Raw genomic sequence first — 14,294 nt, forward strand, 5'->3', positions numbered from 1 at the left:
ACCACGGGTCCTTGCTTGACTTTGAAACTAGTATGGAATTGTGTTTTCTTCGAAACTATCATTCCATGGTTCCTTCGAGGAAAGGGGCAATTGGTTTTATCCAATCACGAAAAATTGCGTGTTGGGGACGATAAAACAATTTCTCACTTGGAGTTAATTATAAGGAGGGTTTGTTTATGTTAGGGTTCGTATTACAAGCAAAGATGGCGAAAAGACAAATTACATCCTGCGCAGCCTGTCGATTGCAACGCAAGAAATGTTCAAAGGACTGCATTTTGGCTCCTCATTTTCCGCCAGATGATCCGGACAAATTCAGGGTCGTGCAAAGAGTGTTTGGAATCAGCTATATGATCAAACTGCTCCAAGTAAGTTCTCATCATGAACGTGTTTTCATTTTCTGATGAAATATATCTGACAGCTTCTTGCTTTTGAACACAACCAGCACTTGTCTAAAGTTTATTTCCTTTGCTAAGATTTCTATGTTCTTAAAGGAGAGTTAGTTGATTGTTTAATAGACCTGCTGAGCTTTTTTATCCGAGTTTGTTGCTTAGGGATTAGCTACTATCATCCACATTGAATCTTATAATATGGACTGTTATGTTTTAACAGTTGTGGGTAATCAGTATTTGAAGTTTAAGTTTGAACATTCTATATATGTAAGCCACGAATCCCTTGTCATTGAAGTTGTGGGTGTTTCTACTCAGATGTCAATGTATGACGATGTTTTTTTTACTTTGAAGAGGTTCAAAGCTTGTAAGAGCACTTGAATCTTTGCAAGATTAAATCTCTCAGAATCATCTATCTATCCTCAGTCTCATCTCAGTCACCGACTCCTTATCATTGAAGTTACAGGTGTCCCCATCATCAATCAAGGCTACCACTCTATTTCCCTGTAAGACGAGTCTCTAATGTGAAAGAGAATGAAACCAGCTAGGACCCCTAGAGGGACATTAAGTGTTGAGTTCACTCACTTCTACAAGTTCTTTTCCGAAACATAGAGCTCTCTATAGGTGGTTCATATCTATTTCTCTCCAAGATTGTTATAGACACTTCGGCAATTCCTTGGATTGCAGAAATCCCTTGTTGAATGGTCACTTGGGCTATGTTGATGGGCACTGTTTGAGTGGAACTTATTCTTGGCTGTCGAAGCTTCCAAATTTGAAGCCCTTCAGATAGTATCATGAAATTATGTTGACTCAATGGATCTATCATCAGAGTGACTTTGATGATCTCTTAACAAACAATATAAACATGATTCTCCTCTAAAATTATTCCAGGTATTAGACTATGCTACCTAAAATGCATCTTTGGATACCTCGTATTATGCATATTTGGAGATTCTGATGGTACGATGGGACCCATTACAATGTGATGACAACCGTGCGTGATCAACTTGTGATGCCACTAACCATTCGAAGGCCAAAGTTAGGTATTTTCATAATATGTCATCAAGAAAGTTAGAAATATGTATGTATGGTAAAAAATAAATTCAGAACCATGTCATTTTGTAGTAATATTAGTACTTGTTGATAGGCTAAAGTACTATTGTTATACATTTAGAATTTTGTGCTTTTAACTAGTGATTAAATTTTTTAATTTCTACAACTTAGAAATAATCATTTTAAAATTTTCTTATAAACTAATACAATACATTGTGTGTAGCATAGATGGAATTTTTTTTAACTTTTTAGTTTTTAGAAAATATTTTTCTAGGAGTTGATGGGGTGAATCCATTAATGTTTAATATATTTTTTATGTATGAATTCATTTAGATCTTATGCCAAATTTGATAATTTTAAAATTAATACTTTAGAAAAAAAAATTATTAATTTTTTAATGTATTTATTATATTTTAATTTTTTTTTCTTTTATAATATAATTTTTTTCATTCAATTCAAAATATTTTAAAATGATATTACTTATATTATATTTTCTTTTAAGAAATGTAATAGAACATATAGATCAATAGTTATATTTATAAATAAAATTTAAATTTAAATTTAATCTAATATTATTATAAAAAAATATAACTATATAACATTTTTAAAACTAAATTTATTAAATTAAAACTAAATCTATATTAAAATAGAAGACAAGTAATAAGCCACTTGTTGTATTTGTCTTAGGCAATATACTATTCCAATCACTTATATCTACCTATCTATCTAGTGATTTACCCCCCTTTTTAAAGCAATGATAATTTCTATAATCTTATGCTTTTTAAATCTTTCTAAAATAAAAATATATAGATTAAATTATATTAAATACTATCACCAAATTAGAATTATTGAATTTAATGTACTATTTATTTAACTTCAATGTAACTAAACTATAATTACTACCATTAATGTAATAATAAAATATTGATTAAATTATATTAAATATTTTTATCAAATTATAATAACTATATTCAATTTACTATCTATCTAATGAAATTATAATCACTAAGTTTAACGTAATCTTAAAATAAAATAATATCACCAGATTATATATCTTATTTAACCGTAATTATTAAATCTAATTTCTATCTATTTAATTAGACTATTATAACTTACTTATAGCAAATACAAATACTTCTTTTGCTCCCTCTTTGCTATAATCCCTATTGAACTAATGTCTAAGGTCGTATTCTTTATTTTCTTGGAGAATACCTCAACCTAGGATTACAATAATGTACGAATAAATATTTTTATTGGACATCTACACATATAAATAGATTTTTTTTTTTTTGTAGATTTATTTGTCTCCTCTACTTATGGTGAGTTTTCTTATGAAAAAATGTATTCTAAAAGGATATAGACTTCTTTCAATTAGTGCCTCTCCTATTTCAATCTAAATTATTTTCAACTTGATAATATTATTTTATATAATTGATTTTTATTTCATTTATATGAGAAATTATTTATGTTTGAATGTGTTCTTGTCTATCCAATTCATCTCTTCAATGTACAATCATCTTCCCACCTATAACTCATGTTTTGTTGCCCTTCTCTTTTGTGGTTGCTTCTAATGTTATTTTATCCATATCTAAAGAATTCTAATATCTACTCTCTTTAGATTAAATATGTTGAGTTTATTCAACTATGAAACTTATTTTGTAAACTAGTAGAACTTGTTCCATACTCATATATTTAGAGATTTATAGTCTAACTTGCCAAGTTTAATTTTAATTTGTAAGTATAGATTCAAACTAGAGATTTCTATGAAATATTTTTTTTCCTACAATTTATAAACTATCTAAATAGAAGAGTCTACAAAGTGCTTAAGATTCTAATTTCAAAGGTGCCTGAACAATTATGCATAAATCTGATTGTGAGGCTCATATATTGATTTGATGTTGCTTTAGAGCTTGGAGAGTGAGCAAAGAGAAGATGCAGTAAATAGTTTGGTGTTTGAAGCAAATGCAAGAGTGAAGGACCCCGTCCACGGAAGTGCTGGAGTAATCCATGAACTAGAGAAACAAATATCCGAGTTAGGATCTCAGCTGATGGCTAAGCAAGAAGAGCTCGTGAATATGCATTCTAAGTATGATAAGCTTGGATTCTCTGCGAGCGTTGGATCTCCAGATGTTCAGGATAATTTGTATTATACTGATACAACTGAGGATACTTTCTACGAGGAGTTGCGTTCATTTTTATACAAGCCAATATGAACTTACTGATGAATATGTCTCTTTTAACGTCAACTAATTACTGTAATCGTGACTAGCTTTAATTAATACTTTCCTCCCTAACAGTTCAAAGTGTTTTGTATTATCTAAGCATATGACATTTATTTCATAGAGAGTTATTTTAGAAAGAATTGTTAATATGAATACAAAACTTATTTATTATTTTGTTGAATTTAAAATTGAAAAATATTTATGTTTGGTTTTGTTTTATGATTAAATCATTTTATGTTTAAATAAGCTATTTATAAAAAATTTGAAAATTAATATTTTATCTATATATTTTTTTAATTAATTTGATTCTTTTATGAATAGACTTTTAGACCATTGACTGTTATATAGTTAAGAGATTGTTTATTCAATTAATTTTATTTTTAGATAAACAAGAGGTAGAATGCATATATTATATTGTTTTCAAATATTGTACAACTCAATTGGACGAGGCATTGATGAAAGGCCATAGCTAGATGAAAATCCCTCAGATGACCACCTAAGATGTTGCAAATAATAGTTAGTGAATAGCAGCTCATATTTCAAATGCCATAAAGTTCTAGTCTCCATCTAGTGTTGCTAAAATTTCTTCTTCATTGCCATTATCCAATTTGTGACTTGTAACAGATATCATCTTCCATAGAAAGATATCTTTCTTACTCATTGACAAGTTAATAATATTAGATGAAACAACATGAACATGTGAAGGAATGATATTCAAACCATTATTGAAACATCAAAGTGAGAAATTACACATTAAAAGTTTTTAATATTAGAAGAATGAAGGATCAAGAATTTGCATCTATTATAGATAAATAGTCCTCTATGGAATTCAAAAGCATAACAAGAACTTTTGAAAATGTCAAGAAATGCACAAATCAGAGGGAGTATAGAAATATATATGCACTAAAATATATGCGACATTGAATTACATAACATAACAATGGGAGCCAATCACATGCACGAAGAAGGGGGATAGGGGTTCCTCCACATTAATAATATCCTTATTTTCTCTACCAAATGTTTCAAAGAATTCCAAACTAACCTCATAATCATTCTCCCACATCCTTACTTTGTCTTGTGCTACAAACCAATCAACCCAATCTCTCTATCTAGTTGTGTGCACCAAGATAGTGTATAATTTAGTGGACATCACACAAAAAAATCTAAAAGTGTCAATAACCCAATTGAGTTATTTGAAAATATAAAAAGCAGCTAAACTTGGTAACCAAGCCTGGAAAAATACATAAAAAAATAAAACCTGATTGGGTTTATAGGATGAAAAATCTCTTCAAAATCTGATTTGATTTTGAAGAAATAAAAATAGGCTCCACTCTGGAAGTGATAACTTCCACATACTGACTACGACTATGTTAAAAATGACTTGGAAATATATTGAATAGATCTAAAAGATAATGTAGCTAAAATAATACTAGGAAATCAATATTTTCTTTGCCATCAATTTGAAATAATGATCTCTCTCACTCCCTCTATCTCCTTTTCAAACACAAATTCACCCACTCATTCACTCACTAAATCCTAACCTCTATCTAACTCATAACCCTCTCTATGAAAATGGGAAAGATTGCATCCTTATTGGACTCTAGCTAAATTGTGTTGAAGTCCTTCTAGATGACCTCGGTATCATGTGCTAGGTGCTCAATTAGCTCATGCCATAGCTTCTATCGATCAACTGCATCATTGTGAGCATAGACATTAATAATCCAAAATAAAATATTGTTTACAAAAAACAAAACCCAAACCAATCTCTATATGGAGATAGAAATAAATGGAGCTAGAAACATGATAAAAAACTATAGAATGTTAGCAAGATGAAAGAAGAATGTACATACTACTTTGCAACTTTGACTAGCAAAAGGAAAAGCACTCCAAATTACTAATTTGATGCTGAGTGTTGTGAATTGAATACTTTATGTGGAGGTCGTAAGAACTCAAATATTCTAAGAGAGGAACTTCATCATATAAAGTCTTGCATGCTATCCTCAACCCCAAGAGAGTCACTTCCACCTTAAAGAATAATTGGGATTAAAAATCATGCGAGAGTCACTATCACCAAATAATCCTACATTTATTGCAGCCACAGTCTATATTGTCTTCACATCCTAGAGGGTTGGTAGAATGGAACAAAGAGGAAGAGGTTTTAATACCTAAAGCTTCTTGAGGTGTATGCACTCAAAGAAGCCTCAAATTTTGTGGTAAGATTCTATTCCCACAAATAGGGGTTGAAATGATTAACACTATGCCTTGCTACCTAGGTATTAAAATATAAACAAGAAAAGTAGAGGTAGTTTTCATAGGGGTCATGTTAGAAGCCTAGTAAGTCAAAGCTACACTTTTCTTTGGAGGTGAAGGTTTCTTTCCTTTGTAGTCCATAGCATCCCATTCTTCCTTCTTTTCTACATTTGATGGCCCATTGCTAGAATCCTTTGCAGAAGGGTAAACAATAGATAATCCTTTATCTTTTAATTTGTTGGCTAACCATGGTAGAAATTATTGGGAAGGTTGAGATAAGGGGTGAAGATATTCCTACCAACTTGGATAGCATTAGTTTTTGTGGTCACACAAAAGGTTGACCTCAACACAAACCCTTCTTTAGGGATGGGCGTTGAAAAAATAACCATGTTCAAGATAATCACCTTGTGAATATATATTGGAGTCCACCTAAATTGTGTTGATGTCCTTGTAATGGCCCTAGGTGGTTAGTTAGCTTATGACATAGGTGTGATTAGTCAAGCACATCATTGTGAGCATAGACATTAATAATCCAAAATGAAATATTGTTTACAAAAAACAAAACCCAAACCAATCTTTGTATGGTGATAGAAATAAATGGAACTAGAAACATGATAAAAAAACTATAGAATGTTAGCAAGATGAAAGTAGAATGTCCATACTACTTTGCAACTTTCACCAGCTAAAGGAAAAGCACTCCAAATTAGTAATTTGATGTTGAGTGTTGTGAATTGAATACTTTACGTGGAGGCGTGTAAGAACTCAAACATTCTAAGAGAGGAACTTCATCATATAAAGTCTTACATGCTATCCTCATCCCCAAGAGAGTCACTTCCACCTTAAAGAATTATTGGGATTAAAAGTCATGGGAGAGTCACTACCACCATTAATCCTACATTTATTGTAGCCACAATCCATATTCTCTTCACATCCTAGAGGTTTGGTAGATGGAACAAAGAGGAAGAGGTCTTAATACCTAAAGCTTCATGAGGTGTATGCACCCAAAGAAGCCTCAAATTTTGTGGTGAGTTTCTATTCCCATAGTTAGGGGTTGAAATGATTAACACTGTGCCTTGCTACCTAGGTATTAAAATATAAACAAGAAAAATAGAGGTAATTTTCATAGGGGTCATGATAGAAGCCTAGTAAGTCGAAGCTACATTTTTCTTTGGAGATGAGGGTTTCTTTCCTTTGTAGGCCATAGTATCCCATTCTTCCTTCTTTGCTACATTTGATGGCCTATTGATAGAATCCTTTGCAGAAAAGTAAACAATAGACAATCATTGATCTTGTAATTTGTTGGCTAACCATTGTAGCAAGTATTGAGAAGGTTGAGATAAACAACTTTTGGGGTGAAGGTATTCCTACCAACTTGCATAGCATTAGTTTTTGTGGTCACACAAAAGGTTAACCTCAACACAAACCCTTCTTTAGGGATGGGCATTGAAAAAATAGCCATGTTCAAGATAATCACCTTGTGAATATATATTGGAGTCCACCTAAACCATGTTGAAGTCATTGTAGATGACCTAGGTATCATGTGCCATGTGGTCAGTTAGCTAATGCCATAGGTGTGATCAGTCAACTGCATCATTGTGAGCATAAACATTAATAATCCAAAAGGAAATAGTGTTTACAAAAAACAAAACCCAAACCAATCTCTATATTGAGATAGAAATAAATGGAGCTAGAAACATGATAAAGAACTATAGAATGTTAGCAAGATAAAAGAATAATGTCCATACTACTTTGCAACTTTGACTAGCTAAAGGAAAAGCACTCCAAATTACTAATTTGATGTTGAGTTTTGTGAATTGAATACTTTATGTGGAGGTTCATAATAACTCAAACATTCTAAGAGAGGACCTTCGTCTTATAAAGTCTTGCATGATATCCTCATCCCCAAGAGAGTCACTTCCACCTTAAAGAATAATTGGGATTAAAAATCATGGGAGAGTCACTACCACCAAATAATCCTACATTTATTGCAGCCATAATCTATATTCTCTTCACATCCTAGAGGGTTGGTAGAATGGAACAAAGAGGAAGAGGTTTTAATACCTAAAGATTCTTGAGGTGTATGCAACCAAGGAAGCCTCAAATTTTGTGGTGAGTTTCTATTCCCACACATAGGGGTTGAAATGATTAACACCATGCCTTGCTAGCCAGGTATTAAAATATAAACAATAAAAGTAGAGGTAGTTTTCAGAGGGGTCATGATAGAAGCCTAGTAAGTCAAAGCTACATTTTTCCTTGGAGGTGAAGGTTTCTTTCCTTTGTAGGCCACAGTATCCCATTCTTCCTCTTTATTGCATTTCATGGTCCATTGCTAGAATCCTTTGTAGGAGAGTAAGCAATAGATAATCCTTGATCTTGTAATTTGTTGGCTAACTATGGTAGCAAGTATTGGGAAGGTTGAAATAAAAAAACTTTTGGGGTGAAAGTATTCCTACCAACCTGGATAGCATTAGTTTTTGTGGTCACACAAAAGGTTGACCTCAACAAAAACCCTTCTTTAGGGATGGGCATTGAAAAAATAGCCATGTTCAAGATAATCACCTTGTGAATATATTGTGTGATAGTTTACAGAAATGACTGGTAAGAAAAGGGAAGACCACAAAATCCATCTGACATAGGAACCCACAATTTGTTTTTGTCTAAGATTGTATAGTCTTGAGCAATGGTGGAAAATGGACAAAGATAAATAGAAACACCATGGTCCATTTTTATGGAAAGCATCAACATTGTAAGGGCTAGAAAATTGAAATTAAAAAAAACCTTTTCTTAGGCTTTACAAAGCCTCAAGATCTAGGTGACAAAGCTTTGGAAACCCATTCCCACAAAATTATTTTAGAGGGGATCCTTCCAAAAAAATAACTTATAAGAGTAAACTTTTCATGCCAATCACAAGATTTGTAAAAATCCACAATGGAAAACATAACATCAAGGCATTGTCGTAGTGAAATACATTTTGAACGAACTTGTGGGGATTCTTCTTTAGAGTTGGTGCCATGAGCTTCTAAATGAACAACTTTAGAACTAGTATCAATAACTAGCTTAATGTTGGTTGGAGCCAAGATACAAACCTAAAAAAGATGTACAATAAGCATGGTATGGTAGGGCTTGTGTGCAAGATTGGCCTATAGGACAAGGAAACTTCAAAAAACCATAGAGAGTTCTTTCTACCCATCGTGACAATTAACATGATTATAAATGTGTTATGCTTCTTAATCATTTTGGTGATTTTGAGATCTAGTGTCTAATATGCTTGATTATGGAAGCCTTATTCTTATGTTCAACTTCTTTTATAGCATCTCAAAACCCACTATGAATTTTAAATCAATCTTCTAGTATCAAACATTAAAAATGTTTTACACACAAAGATTTGGTTAGGAGCACTATAGAGATGTGTTACTAGAAAGTTAGATCCCATACTCAATCTCATTAATTTTTGAATCCCAAAATGATAGGCATAGTATATAAACAATCTATCTCTCCTAATTTTGCATATCATAACTATACACAAACTACCAATAAGAAAATCATGTAATAAAGAGAAGAGAGTGAGTTCCACCCTTAAAACATATTCAACATGAATTTTAGGAAAAATAGTGGTTCTTGAAGCTCAATGACATTGTTGCATAGAAAAGGGCCATCCAAAATCACAATGGTTAAAGCACGATATCTCCTTGAGACCGTGTTGGAACTAGACTCTATCACTAGGTTTGACCAACCTATGTATACAAAAGCATATAAAATTTTTGTACAAAAATGGAACATACCATTGAAATTAAATTAGTCCCCAACATACAAAAACTATAAACAAGATCAATCATTCAAAATTTAAAATGTGTAGTGAAAACATCAATGTACAACTACTGAAGATTTCAAAGCTTTGCATAGTTTTTTTAGATGATATATTACTATTAGGCAATAGCTTATACACAATATAAGACCACCATCAACCATTTGAATGCCACAATACAAGGAGAGATATAGTCTCCCTTCCTCAGAACTGAACCATAGCATCTAAATACCTAGGATTTAGCTTCATGTGTCGTTCCCATACATACAAAGAAGGGTTTTTGTTGAGCGCACTATTAAAAATAGATATTCGATTGCCTCACTCATTGTTATTGTTACAAAACATTATCAAAATATAATAGAACAACATAAAATATGAGTAAGATCTTTAATATTATATAAAAATTTAGAGGGTCATTAATAAATACCTCTTCCTTTTCCTGAGAACTGACTAAGTGGTTCTTTTGTACTTTCCATCATTTGTTCAGGCACTGCAATATGCTAGTATGCCATGTTTATCTTCATATCTCCAGAAACACAACCATTTTATTCCATACATTTACTCTCTTAAAAGTATATGATCTGTGAAAGGAAAGAAGGAAACTCTACAATTAGTCATGTACCATGAATTTCAATCAGGTCAGTATTTCACAAATGAAATAGAGCTTTGATACAGTTTCAAGGATGAGGATCTTCCCTCTAAGAAATCTTCTCAAAAATAGAGAGTAAAGATCTATTTATTGATAGCTTAATAAAATCCATGGCCCTAATGGATTAACAAAATTCAGCTAGAAACATAATAGGCTAAGATATGGTATATATTGAACAAGTAACAAAAGCTTACCAGGTTCTCACAACTGCTTATGCTCCTTCTTGTCCACAAACACCATAACTATCCAATGCTCTAAGGAAGCTGAGATGGTTTGATAAATCCAAGAAATTCCTTTTCATTAAAAATGCATGTAATCAATGACCACTCTTTCCGCACTTGTCAGCCAAAATCGGCACATTTTGTTGTATCAGCTGCCTCCCAACACTTCTGACAAACATGCGGGTCATTTTGTCACATCTTAAATAATCTGCCCACAACTTTTTTCAAACACATAACATAGTTTTATTAAGTCGAGAGGCTTCTACAATGGGAACAGATTTCGTTGTAAACAATTTAGCATTTAAAAAAGAATTGACAAGTAACTGAACAGTTATACCTCCTTCACAATCAGTCACGCAGATGTTTCAAATTTCCTTCTATTTATGCCAAGTCTGAGCTTAAATGATAGAGCTGGGGCATGCATACGATACACATGGCAACAAACCTCTGTTGATGTGCTCTTGCATTGGAACGTGGAGTAGCATTTTTTAAATTTATCCACTCTCTCTTGTTTAGAAAATGCAAATCTTCCAGCTGAAATTCTAATTAAATTGAAATGACTAAGAACTTAATATACTATTATTATTTATTATTGGTTACGTTAAGGGAAGACGATTGAAATGTCAAATATTTTTCTTTTTTTAGTATTATTTGGCTTTTTGTTTCCAAGGTTTTGAAGCTGAACCATCAGCCATGGACATTATATATATGGCAAGAGCTCATTTTGTTTTCTATTGAACATTAGATTGAGCAAAAACATTGATCAATATTCTAAAAAGGTATGTATGCTTATGTATTTTGATTTCTTCCATTTTGAAAAATTTTATTATGTGGTTTTTTCTTATTTTGAGATCTGCCTAATTTCCTTAAAATTTGTTAGAAACTTTGTTAGAATAGAAGTTCTACTCAATTAGAAACATTGTAGATTTCTTTCTATTTTTCTAACTAATATTTTGCACATTATAGTTGGCTAATCGATTCATCTCTAACAAAGAAGAAAACATGGGTTGTTGAGTGCATATTGCTCAAAGAACGCTGGAAGATTTTCCTTTTTCAACTTCATGCAATTCATATAATCCTTCTCAAAATTTCAAAAAATTAAACATCTATAGCATTGAGGGTTTTCATCATCCACAAACTCATCTAGCGTCCAAATTTCTTTATCTCTTGTAAATCGAACAAAATAGGGCCTTGAAAATCGATCCGCCTAGCGTTTATACACCACCCAATGGTCTATGTTGCGGTATCTACCATTGCTCCATGCCTAAACACAATCACATCTTTTTCACTGTTTATGTAGATTTTCAATTTTGATATGTAAATATGAAATTTAATTCGATTTATTTCTCACCTTGAAGGAATCCCCCGAATTCAAGACTGGCTTCACATTCTACCACTCCCCTTCCTTGGATTGAATCTGGAGACCACCATTATCATCCTAGTAAAGAATAATGAAGCAACTGATGTCTATATGAGAAAATAACATCTCCTCCTCCACAGATTTGGCAACAGAAAAGTAGTGGTTTATTCACATGTAAGCTGTGCATTTTTCGAAATGAAAGTGATAGAATTTCTCCACATCTAGGCCGAGACTGGCTAGAATAACTAGAATAACTTTAAAAGTAATAATTGATGAATTTTGATAAGTTCTAAATTGAAAAAAGAAATCTTATAACAAATCAAATTTAATTTAGAAACTTACTAAACTTTATATATTTTATATTTAAAACAAGATAAAGTTTAGTAAGTTTTAAATTGAAACAAGAAACCTTATAACAAGTTTAATTTAATTTAGAAACTTACTAAAATTTATATATTTTATATTTCAAACAAGATAAAGTTTAGTAAGTTCTAAATTGAAACAATAAATCTTATAAAAAATCAAATTTAATTTAGAAACTCACTAAAATTTATATATTTTATATTTTAAAGAAAAGTAATTTATTTTTTCTTATTACAATCTCAAATTTCTTTATTTTTTGAATTTTTTCTATAATATAGTTTAGTTTCTATTTAATAAAAATAATATTATAAGTCATATTAGATTTCTTTCCATTGTATTATAATTATTTTTTATTCTTGTAATTTCATTCATGCAAAATGATTTAAAAAATATAGAATTGTTTCATTAGATATGGTTGATTTTATAATTGAGTATTTGTGTGCTTATTATTAATAATTTGCGTTGAAAAAATAAAATGAATTTATATTTTAGAAGAACAATGGAAAAAATTATACTATGACATTTGATAGGAAAAAGTGTTAAACTTTTTAAATATATATTGTTTTAAGTAATAAGAGAAATGAGTTTCAATATGTCCAAGCTAAAATAATAATATGTTCATTCATTCTTGTCTTTGCAAATACTATATATTATACTAATATATTGGATTGATGTATTAAAACTAATTATATAATTTAGTTAGACAGAGAGAAGAGGGGGAAGATATTAGGTAGAAATAGACAACATACATGGGGAAGATATGAGGTAGAAATAGACAACATACATGAGGAAGATATGAGTTACAGAGAAAGAAATAATTATACTAATCTATTGGATTGATGTATTAAAACTAATTATATAATTTAGTTAGATAGAGAGAAGAGGGGGAAGATACTAGGTAGAAATAGACAACATACATGGAGAAGATATGAGTAAGAGAGAAAGAAATAATTAAAGCATAATTTGAGAGAGAGGGGGGGAGGGGGGAGATTGGGGGAAATATATAGTTAGAGGGGGAAGAAGGAAAAGAGGAGAGGGAAAGAAGGAAATCTTATTAAAATAAAATTTCATTATTAAAATTCATAATTTTACTAGATATTATATTATTAAGTGTATTTGGCAAAAAGAGGGGTAAAAATTTATTAAGACAGAAAGGAATACAACAAGGAGAGCTCAACAAGGAGCTCGATCCTGAGCAACAAGATCATCAAATTCTTGCACCATCTCAAAGGACAGTTGCCCCATATCCCTAATATTCCAACCCGGATCATGACTAGAAGCCCATTTGGCTAATCAATCAGTAGGTCTATTCCATTCTCGCGGAATATACTTGAACCTAATGAACTAAAAAGAGGAAGAGAAGAAAAGAATCTACTTAAAACAGTGGCCAGCTGCCAACTAACATCCTCAAGCTCTTGCGAAGAAAGCATGTTCACCACCACCTGGGAATCAGACTCACAAATAATCTTACTCCATCCCCACAAGAAACACTGTTCCACAACATATAAAATAGCCTGAGCTTCCATGAGATTGTTAGTATAATCACCCTTATGAATTGAGAAGAAAAATTTAACATTCCCAGAACTACAACGAGCCACTCCGCCAATACCAGCCGGACCAGGATTCCCACAAGAAGAACCATCAGTGTTAATTTTCAGAACTCCACAGGGAGGAGGAGTCCAGTGCCCATCTCGGTTAACCCGACCCTTCCTCTGATGGTGAAGCTGCCTGGACATAGAAGGAAACCTATGAGCCGCAACCCCATCCTGCAGATGAAAATTGAGGCGATTATAGATAGCAAGATCAACTGGATCCATACCCCCATCAAGATCACACTTCACAAGAATAGTTTCTTGGAGAGAATGTGATATTTTCCACCAAAGATGCAAAACATCCAGCTGAACATCTTGGAATATGCGACGATTCCTCTCCAACCAGATATGCCAAAGCATGAAAGATGGGCCAGTAATCCAAGCAGCATGGAG

General features: G+C 31.9%; 1 protein-coding gene across 1 annotated transcript; it reads left to right on the plus strand.

Moving 5' to 3' along the window:
• The first annotated feature begins 203 nt into the window (after positions 1-203).
• LOC149545734 (LOB domain-containing protein 12-like) lies at positions 204-3,715 on the plus strand. Its single transcript, XM_089794346.1, has 2 exons — positions 204-365; positions 3,347-3,715. The coding sequence occupies exons 1-2, from the start codon at positions 204-206 to the stop codon at positions 3,650-3,652; spliced, it is 468 nt and encodes a 155-aa protein (XP_089650472.1). The 3' UTR covers positions 3,653-3,715.
• The last annotated feature ends 10,579 nt before the right edge of the window (positions 3,716-14,294 follow it).

The sequence above is a fragment of the Cupressus sempervirens genome, chromosome 7 (genome assembly GCF_028749045.1).
Source record: "Cupressus sempervirens isolate cs-2001-9-10 chromosome 7, ASM2874904v1, whole genome shotgun sequence".
Lineage (NCBI taxonomy): Eukaryota > Viridiplantae > Streptophyta > Pinopsida > Cupressales > Cupressaceae > Cupressus > Cupressus sempervirens.